This window comes from Solanum tuberosum, unplaced genomic scaffold, assembly GCF_000226075.1.
Source record: "Solanum tuberosum cultivar DM 1-3 516 R44 unplaced genomic scaffold, SolTub_3.0 scf00118, whole genome shotgun sequence".
Classification (NCBI taxonomy): Eukaryota; Viridiplantae; Streptophyta; class Magnoliopsida; order Solanales; family Solanaceae; genus Solanum; species Solanum tuberosum.
Window position 1 is genome coordinate 1,243,560 of NW_006239043.1, and position 10,645 is coordinate 1,254,204.

A 10,645-nucleotide genomic window follows, 5' to 3' on the forward strand; every position below is an offset into this window, starting at 1 on the left:
TGCAATAACCCGGTTCAGTTGGGGAAATAACTAAGGCACATGAATATATACATCTAAACTGTACTTGCTAGTTGCTACTACGTGACCAGAGACAGTCAGCACAAACTTTTCCTCACTCCTTACATTCAAAATGCAAATATACAAGTATTAATGCTAAGTTATCTATAAAGCAAGTAATGTGAAAACAACATACTTGCAATGCTTTTTACCTGAATTCAAAAAGAACCACCATTGAAGACATTAGTGTGATAAACTGAGTAATGGAAGATCCATGGTCACCCTCGAGAGTGGCAGCCATTAGTATACAACAATCCAAAAAAGAACAGTAAAATTCAAAGGGAGAGCTATGGTTAATCATTTACAACAAATCTGGACTTATGCTGTCATCCAACAATGGATGTCAAGAATAAAGGTAATACAGAATGTTCACTCTAATACTCCACTCAACATATATGTATATATACCTGAATAACTCCCTGACTTAGAGAACAAGAACAAAATCATACACTTATTCAGGAAGAACGGACCTGTAAACTGAACAAATGCTTGCTCGATGTATTTCAGGAATTAGGAGAAATATGTGCAGAGAACACTTCATGAACCACCCAATTTGTTGATATTACACTCTCGCAAAAATGCCTGATCATAGTCAACAAATTTTGACCAGTAGTCCCGGAACTTGGGTATGCTTATTTCAAGCCATGGTTTCAAGTTTCCATTGTAATGTATGACTGCTGCTCGTTGGATGTCCTTCTGGCTAACATTTGGATTGTAGCCAAGCCCAAGAACATGCCATGATCGGTCGAGGGCATATGTGCGCTTCCAAAAGGTTATCAAACCAGGTGGTAGGGTCCCCAACTTCCAAAGTTGTCTTTCATGATTCTGTGCAGATAAAATTTCATGACTTATTTGAACAACTTTATTATGCATGAAAATTGATGGTGTGTATGTGTTGACATTTTTAGGAACAAAACGAGATCGACATGACAAGCCATAGTCATCCAGAAAACTTAGTGAGGCTACAATATAATTGTCGAGTTTAATTGGAGGAACATTGGAGCAACAGGGCAGGACAAGACATATGGCGGTTCTTGTATATGGCCGAGTTGGTTTGGTTGTCTATGGCAGGGATTTGGTTGGGGTGTGGACAAAGCTTAAATGTGAAAGTGACCTTTTACTGGAAAAAAGACAAATTGCCCCAAGGGAGGAACTGATATGATACTTAACGAAATATTGACCATGTTGCTCCAGCCTCCAGGCAATCAATTCATGACCAAGCAAAGCATGTGAAATTATGTACACAAAATTATGGCTAAATGAACATGCTAATCCAGACATAAATAAGTGAAAAGAATTTATTTCATACCCGATTTTGCCATGAGTGGTACACCTCTGTGATGTTTTGCCGCCTCCACTGATTTAGATCAATGATGTTCATTCCAAATGCCCAACCACAAGCACGAGGATCGAAATTTTTAGAGATCAGAGGATTTGAGAAGTTGAGGTAGCGGTCAAACCGATGAAAGCTTTCTCCACAGGTCTCAACCACACCAATCACCTTACCCTTAAGATCAAGTGACCAAAGGCCGCCAAGATCCTTTTGCACAACAATATCATCATCCAAGAAGAGAACCTTATCCAGCTTTGGGAAGATCTCCGGCAAGTAAAAGCGTAAGTGATTCATGATTGAAAGGTACTTTGGATTCCTAAACTTTACATTTGGATCAGAATCAGCACGAGATCGGAAGTAATAATCTATCATGGACTGAGAATTCAATTGCTTCAGAACTGGACTGTAACTTGAATTTAGCCAGGTGAATTCCTCAACATTTTGAACATCTACTGTAGCATACTTTGGTGGATTAGCCAAAAACCACATTCTCATTGCAGCAAAATTAAGCCTGTCAGTCACTATATGGAAAACGTGCTTTGATGGATCCTGCCACCATATACAGAAAAAGTTATAAATGAAGGTTGAGATATTCCAAATTTATTGGATGTCCCTGAAGAGACATAAAGGTTGAGATATTATAAACTTAAACATGCAGATGGGCATATTTCTATGTAATCATATAGGAAAAGAGTTGGAAAGGATAAAGTGAATTTCTGAGCCAGATGCAACCTCATTATACAAGATGAGTTTCTGACAATAGCTCATTTACCTTTGCATGGGAAACAGTTGAGTTTACGACGACAGCAGCGGCTAATATGTTGTCTGAGAAGAGTGCATAGTGGTATAGCTTGGGATTTTCTAAATTCTCTTGATGTGGAAAATGCTGTTGGGAAGAATTTAACTTGAAATACTCTGTTGAAAGGCGTAAAGGAAGACAATGAAGACCCTTTGGAAGTGTCTTAGCAGTTAAGTGTGTTAAATACAATGTTTGCTTCTTGTGGACACGGAGCTGCTCTTCTGCTGAGTGAAGCATGGCACGAAGCTTCTTTACAATAGTAGCACAATCATCTTGAATTTGCTTCCCTTTGGCCAATGTTTGCTCCATTGCCTTCAACTTCTCATTGGCACTATATAAAGAAATCATATGTATTGGTAGATAAATCAATAACATGGATCAGGCTAGTATACACTATGCAATGAAATGGCAAAATCACTGGGGAAGGTAGGACTCAAGACCATTCAAAAGCCACTTTGACAGGAATAAGATGAACCTAATTGTTAAAAAATAAGACTTACCTTCTTGACAGATCAGAATCCTTAGTGGCCTCACCAAGTGCTCGCAGTACTTCCTTTATCCGCAAGCGAAGTTCTCTAATGAAGTGGGGATTGCTTCGTGTTGCTGAGAGTGAAAGGTATACCTTCGCCCTAATGAGCTGATCCTTGAGCTGGCGAACACGAGCATCAGGGGGGACAATTTGCACATTCCGCTCTTCATCTTTGCCCCTTGCTGTCTCTCCAGATACAAATTTACCACTGGTTTGAACAGTGCGTTGATCATGTCTTGTTTCCTAGAAACCAATCCAAACATAAGCAAGTTCAATTCATGTAGAAGGTCAATATTTTATCTCTGGTTTCCTAGATAATTATTGCAGATCAACCAATATATGCAGTCCACCACAACCATACAATTGTTTACAAAATATAGCAGATTACCCCTTGGCACACAATCGCAAATTAAATTAGTAGGATCAGCTATATGAATCCGTGCATCTAATCTTCTCTATTTAACTCCATTGTATTCCACCACTAAATAATCTGTCTGGCAAATTACTGATAATCCAAATCTCATACTTATCCCATATGGACATATGATTCTCTAACCAGAATAAAAGCATCTCTCATTGAGCCTTCCCTTATAAAAGCTCATGCTTTAATTGTGCTTTGTACTAAAAACCTTAGCAGACGTTCAGTGCTTTTCGCCTTTGACAACACCGCGACAACCACCAAACTTAATGCAAGTATAACAACAACATTTAATCCATCTTAACATGCATTTTTATGCCATTCATCTTGTGCATATATTGGAAAAGATAGATATATTGGTCTTTAACAGCCCAACTTCACTCCTATACAATATTGTTGCTCTCGCAACTGTTTGATACAACTTGTTTTTCACTTTCTTAAGAAGTTTTCTGGCGCATAACACTCCACGAGGATTCCCCTATTTTAGCCATCTTTTTTTACTTCTTTTATACGGACTATCCAATTTTAATTCAATGTGTTGCATCTTAATCTATCAATATCTAAGCACAACATTCCCGTCTAATTTCACTGTCATTCGTCTAATGGAGTATAAACTTGCAAAATTTGAGCAACATAAATTTAGTCATAATTCTACTAATCCTAAGAGTGTTATGCTCTATCGTGCTTCTCTATAATTCCAACTTTTGGTTCCATTACTAGTTCCGGCAATTAACATAATATTATTGCAAATAACATGCACCACAGAACCCCATTCTATAAACTATCCTTTAACTCAATGATATCGAGGGTTAATATGCAAAGTTTCAAGATAGATCACGGGTGTAAATCCACGATGATGAGAAAATCATCTTTATATCCTCCCAGCATTTCACATAGTACTGAAGAAGCAAAAGAAGATACGCAGAAATTCCCATGATACTGAAGCATTTATGAGCCCAAAAGTTGACATGTGAAAGACCAAGAACAAAAAAGTATTCTATGACCACCCAAGAAAAGGGCCAGAGTGCACCCTATAGATCGATCCTCAGATTAAGACAGTAAAGAAAACGATTACAATATCACAATGTCAACGTATGAATGTTTGTGTAAGGAAATGAGGATCAGGCCTAATTCAACCCCAAAAGCTATAAGGAGACAAAATTCACATCCACAACTACAACAGATGTGGAACAACTTAATACCCCCTGCACGTCCAGGCTTGTCAACTAGAGCATGGACAACATAATATGGTGCCCCATAATCAGGTAAGCAATAAGTGGGATGAGCCTGACACTCATACCATGTAAAGAAATGGACCTTGGGCCTAACTCCAAATACTAGCTCATGAGGTGAGAAGTTACCAAAGAACATATAAAGACCAAATCCACATCCCTCAATTGATGTAGGATAACTAAACAGTTTGAGACAAAGAACAACAAACACCACAAAACATCAAATAGCTGCAGACTGGAAATTTAGATGAGTCATGCAAAAGCAGAAAATATGCAAGGTAGTTACAGTTTTAGTGGAATCCAAGGTCTGGTTAGAATCTGTTGGACTCGTCTTTTTCTTTGAGATGGTTTCCATTGCTATGCTTTCGTTTTTCCCCGCTGACACAAGTTTCGGTGAAGTTTTGTCTGTTTGTTGTGGTTCATGCAAGTTAGCGGTAACCTGACTTATGTGACTTCCATTCATAGCCACTTCTACTCCATCATTGCTGCTTCCAGTGGCAGTTTGATGTTTCATTGATTCTGCTGAATAAAGATGACATGTTAGAGATAGACAGTTCAAAAACTATAGAAGCAACATGAAACTTGATCAAGTTGTTTTCATGCATTCCAGACCTCTAAGTTTGAAATATAGACAGACATAAATGAACAAAAACCTTCAGTTAGTTGTCTTGTTTTCCGAGCATCCTCGCTGCTTAAAGTGTCTGAGGCATTAGAAAGGGAATGGCTTGAATTTTCTGAATATACATCTCCCCGGGGTTCTTTGAGAGATGTGGATGACTCCTATCAGTATTTGTAGACATGGAAAGTTCAGCACAGTGACCAAATGTTGCTGAATCTAAGAGGAAACACAAATCCTCAGACTAGAATTACAATTGATACCTGAGGCAGCACATTTAGAGGTCGGACGTCACCACCAAAAGTCTGCATCATGGAATCAGTAATTGTAAGCAAAATATTCCATATTCATGCTTTAACAAACACATGAAAGACACTAAACAATGAAGTGGATAAAACACAAATCCGACTTACAAAGGTGGACAGATCTTCAATGAACTCAGTCCTTGCTGCAGAAATAATCATAGAATGCCAATACATCAAATATTATCCTTGATGGGATATTCCCATTTTAAGAAACAGAGAACAAATTAAGGAACTTACATGAAGAAGGAGAAGTAAAATAAGTCCCAAGAGTGTCGGTGTAAAGGACTATTGGGGCAAAAACAGTCACTAGCAACAAGAACAAAACCGGCTTCCTCAGTTTCATCTTCATCACTACACCCCCTTTAATTCCTTCCTTATCTCAGCTTATTAACAGCAAAACCTCAGATCACCTTCGGCACAAATGTCAATACCAAATCAGTACTCAACTGAACTAATGAAAAACGTAAAAAAAATTGAAGACCCACTAGGGGAAATGAAGGAAAAACTCAATTCCACAAATAAATTTATAAATTACTATACAATGTACTGATTAAAGTACTGTACTACACCACTGAAAGTGAACCCAAATTGATGATTTTGCAGTAAAGAATAATAAAAAATGGAAGAAGTAAAGAGAAGAGGAAGTGAACATACCATGAACTCAGCCTCAAAAAACCAGAACAGTCAGTAGCAAATTCCTTCCTTATCTCAGCTTATTAGAAGCAAAACTCAGATCTCCTTCAGCACAAATACAAATACCAAATCAATACTCAATTGAACCTAACCGTAAAAATACAAGAAACTGAACAACACCCACTTGGCAAAACGAAGAAAAATTCAATTTCCTCAACAAATCTATACATTGCTGTAGAATGTATTGTTTAAAATACTATACTAAACCACTGTAACTGAACCCAAATGACGATTTTGCAACTAAGAATAACAAAAATAGAAACCCCAAATACAAAAATGGTCGAAGTGAACATACCAGAACAATGACTATCAAACTTCTTCTTTCTCAGCTTATTAGCAGCAAAACTCAGATCTCCTTCAACACAAATATCAATACCAAATCAAAACTCAATTGAACCTAACTGTAAAAATACAAGAAACTGAACAACACCCACTTGAAAAAACGAAGGAAAAACTCAATTTCCTTACAAAATCTATAAAAAAAAAAAAAACTGTAAAATGTATGGGTTGAAACACTATACTACGCCACTGTAAGTGAACCCAAATGATGATTTTTCAGGTAAGAAGAAAGATACAGAAAATGGGCTCAAGCAAAGAGAAAATGAGATTGAACATACCATAAAATCAGCCTTGAAAAAAGCAAGAATTTGGCTATGGTGAATGCAAAAGAAAGAAAGAGATACAAGGAAGAGAAAGATAAGGGTGTCGGTAAGAGCAAATGGGATCCGAATACAAATGAAAAATTGAAATTCATTATTTTTTATTATTAAAATTTTGAAAAAAATTACAAAAATATTTATTATGATATTTTTAATATAATAAAATTTAAAAAAATCTTATAACTATAAAATGTTGTGACATTGACATGGATTTATCTTGCTTTCTCCATGAGATTTTAGATTTGTTGGTGTTTGTCGTTGTTCTATTATTGTCGTTCTTGCTTTTGATATCCATCATAGCCGGTTGATTATCGCACTATATTGTTGTTTTTGTTCTTTTCTTGTCGGATTTGCATTGCTTCTTCTGATAATTGCTATGCTTTTTACATTACTTTCTTACTTTTTGTGTTTGGATTTGCTACATTTGAGTCGAAGATCATTTGAAAATTATTTTTCTATCTCAACAAAGTAGTGGTAATGTTTGTATACACTCTACCCTTCTCAAACCACACTAATAAAATTTCATTGTTACATCATTGTTGTTGTTAATTGTTGTAACTTCAATTATAATGAATATAATGCTAAAAATCTTAAATATTGAACTCTATGATTTGAATATTAAATTCTTACTATTATGAGGGAAAAAAGGACAAATTAATTTAATCTATTCATCAATTATTGTGGTAAGATTAATGACAGGAAAGTCAAAATTATTTAGTTGAAGTAAGTTTATTAGTGGAACATAAGAATAATCTTTTTTTTTTATAAAGATGTGACACAAATAATTTAATCTATGTAATACTCCAAATAAATCATCAACTAAAAATATGGATGATTTAAAACAAATCTTTTTCTTTATTAAAGTTTTATATATCTAATTAAATAAATTTGTAGAAATAAATTGATAATAAAGAAAATAGTACTATTCTAAGAAACAAAAATGAAAATAAAATATTTTTTATAGGAAATAAACTAGTGATTTGTGTGGATGAATATGAGATGCCAAGTTGTCACTGACCCCACAAAATTATATTTATTACACAGTTGTCTTTGTTAATGTATTTGGTCCTTTCTTCATTTATTATTATAACAAATAGAAAATACTATGAAATCATAATAGAGCGAATAAAGTTACTCTTTTATTAATCAGAAGTTTCAGTTTTAAATTTTTGATATGATTTTTTTTTATAGAAAATGTTTTTCATGAATGAGAGTTACATGATATGAATTCAGATTAATCGTATTCTAATACAAGGATCCAATATTCAATATGAAATAAAAAATAAATTAAATATATGGAGTAGTTTTTAAAATAAATGAAAATAATTTTTTTATGAGATATTTTTATTAAAGTAATTTGAAATAATATAGGGGTGATTTTTATAAGATCTATTATTCAAGACTATATTAATTTATTTTCTCAAAAAATAATTCTTATAGACGAATCTAACTTGTTTGGAATTAATGCCTAGTAATTTTCTATAAATCAGTTTAGCATTAATGCATAGTTATTTTTCCATAAAGAAAAGTATATATAACTAGGTATACTCTTAATTTTTTTCCCCATAAATTAGTTTAAAACTATAAATGCTAACATAATTTTGATTACCATATTATAACTATGTTCACCTCCACAATTTTTACTATTTAATAACTAAATTTAAAAATTTGAAACTCAAGAAAATCAATTAGAGACCGCTCAAAGGGAGGGCTAGCAAAGCTTTTACTTTAGGCGCGCGAACATTGAGGTCTTATTTTAATTAATAATAAATATTATATGTGTTGTAACTCCATTAATTGTGGATTGTTTATTTGATTTCTTAAAGAATTAATTGGATTCATGTATGTATAATTCCAAGGTGATATGAACATTGGTGGATATCTATGTATCAACTTATTTGGCTTTTAACAAGGTGACATTTGGGAGTGATATCTCAACACTATAAATAGAGATATCATTCACCATTTGATAGACACACTTGAATAGAAGAAAAGTCTTCGCCTCCATCTACTTATCGTGTCTACTTTTATTTATATTATATTATTATGAGCTTGTCTTTATAACACGTTATCAACATGAATATTCTCTAAAATTGTAGTACTTCGTAAAAGTGTTGTAGCTGCAACACTTGTGAGCAGGAACATGTTCTATTTATTTTTTCTTGTTACACATTTATATTTTTCAAAAGTTCCTCTTATGCTAATAATTTATTTTAGTAAATATGTGTTATATGAAGAGGTAGAACATATTGGTTTGTTTTACTTTAACAATTTTATACATTGGTTTATGATTATACTAACAATTCTTCTTTTCAGAAAAGAATTGAAGAATAAAGAAGTAAATCTTCATGTTGATTTTCTAAGTATTATTAATTATGAGGAACTAATTTGTTTCTATAATTCTTGATTTTTCTTTAAAGGATCATGGCTGAGTTCTATTGATTTTGACTTATATGACATTGATTGAAGGGTAAGACGATGGATTCAAGTCCCATCGCACCAAAGGGGTAAGACATCATGTTAAAGTCCGGATGCACATAATGAAAAATGTTTGAGGATAAGATGATAGATTCAAGTTTTATCGCACCAAGAGGGTAAGACATTAATTTGAGTTTTGATGCACCATGATGATAAGGTATTGGGTTCAATCTCATATATAGATTTATGACCTAAGACGACTTTATATGGATAAGACGTTGGATGTAAGTTCTAATGCACCATAATGATGATTTAATGATGACTATGACAAACTAATTGCATTTTTTTTTATGAGAAGTCATGAATTTCGCCCAATTGATTTGCTCCATTCTCTTATGTGAATGTGGTAGTTGTACATGATAAGGCTGAAAGATGACAGTGATTATTGTGGTTATACAAATGAATATGGGCATGAAAAAAAAGAAAAATTATAATACTCATCATTGTGATTAAATATTATGGTTAAATTAAGAACACTGTGAGTTCTCCAAATATTTCTTCAAAATGTGAAGGTAATTTTTATCATCAAGAGGTATAAAAAATCATTGGACACGAGATTGTTGTGCGACCTAATAATATGATAAATTTGTAAATCCTCCATCAAAAGAAAGGAAGATAAAGTGGTGGTACACTTGACCTTTCAAAGTGATGTTGAGGTGTGTCGTCCAAAAAAGGATAAAATTTAAGAGCATGACAATGAGCTTACAATGCAAATTCTTGAACGTGAATGTGGCAAGATATGAAGAAAAAATATGAATAAAAACATATTCATGTATGGTTGAAAATATGTCACAACTCACCTCTACGGGAGGTTTGAGAGAAATAAATAAATTTTATTTGACAAGAATGGTCAATGATTGTGTACGTTTATACGTCATAAATATTATGGTATGTTTATTGTGAACTACCGAAAGAGCAAAAGAAAGAAATAATTCTTGCCTATAAAGGTTGTGGCCATAACCAAAATAATATTATCGTGTGGCAATATAAATTTGTCATTGGTTGTGTACCTATGGTACAACAAAAGTGAAGCAAGAAACATGTCTTGCTCGTAATAATTTTGACCATGACAATAATAATATAATTTTCTTCTTGAAGAAGATTTTCACCATATGGATGGTGTCATGGAATATGTGATAGTACACAAAAATTAATTACAAGCTCTAACGAGTTGTGTTATTGTCAGAGGAATAATATTGGGGTTGTAGTAAAGTCTCAAAAGAAACTTTTTAAGTTTCAGATAAATTGAAAAGAAATATTGAGACTATAATTATGAAAAGACTTAATTAATATCTTCCAATTACTACAATCGAAGCGGGGTTATAAATATTTATGTAAAATATTACCTATTTTTCTCTTGTTTGCTGCACACAAATGTGGACATGCTGATGAAATCACATGCAAAAGTAAATTGTAAGTGTACTGAAATAAAGATCAGTTGGCATGATCGGTTGGCCATTTCGATTAAAATTTGATGCAAAAATAATTGAGAATTCACATAGTTATATACTGAAGAAATCAAATAT

General features: G+C 33.5%; 1 protein-coding gene across 5 annotated transcripts; it reads right to left on the bottom strand.

The window, feature by feature from the left end:
- Window positions 1–231: 231 nt before the first annotated feature.
- On the bottom strand, window positions 232–6,706 carry LOC102590887 (probable galacturonosyltransferase 4). Of its 5 annotated transcripts, none has more exons than XM_015309937.1 (12): window positions 6,600–6,706; window positions 6,278–6,334; window positions 5,944–6,024; window positions 5,527–5,699; window positions 5,398–5,432; window positions 5,248–5,289; window positions 5,022–5,148; window positions 4,655–4,890; window positions 2,690–2,961; window positions 2,163–2,520; window positions 1,367–1,939; window positions 232–882 (listed from the first exon to the last, which is right to left on the bottom strand). In XM_015309937.1, exons 4-12 carry the CDS (start codon window positions 5,636–5,638, stop codon window positions 595–597), a joined length of 2,043 nt encoding a protein of 680 aa, XP_015165423.1. In that variant the 5' UTR covers window positions 5,639–5,699; window positions 5,944–6,024; window positions 6,278–6,334; window positions 6,600–6,706; the 3' UTR covers window positions 232–594. The 5 variants fall into 5 exon arrangements, with proteins under 5 accessions (XP_015165423.1, XP_006350233.1, XP_006350234.1 ...); XM_006350171.2 differs by having other exon boundaries at window positions 5,944–6,027; XM_006350172.2 differs by having other exon boundaries at window positions 6,278–6,337.
- Between the last annotated feature and the right edge of the window lie 3,939 nt (window positions 6,707–10,645).

What these genes read in the sequence shown, in the direction of transcription:
- LOC102590887 (XM_015309937.1), bottom strand. Translation starts at nt 5,638, where the DNA reads ATGAAGATGAAACTGAGGAAGCCGGTTTTGTTCTTGTTGCTAGTGACT. An exon ending in TTTTACTTCTCCTTCTTCAT is followed by an intron (nt 5,433 to 5,526) that starts GTAAGTTCCTTA and finishes TTATTTCTGCAG; the next exon opens with CAAGGACTGAGTTCATTGAA. An exon ending in CTCTAAATGTGCTGCCTCAG is followed by an intron (nt 5,149 to 5,247) that starts GTATCAATTGTA and finishes AAATACTGATAG; the next exon opens with GAGTCATCCACATCTCTCAA.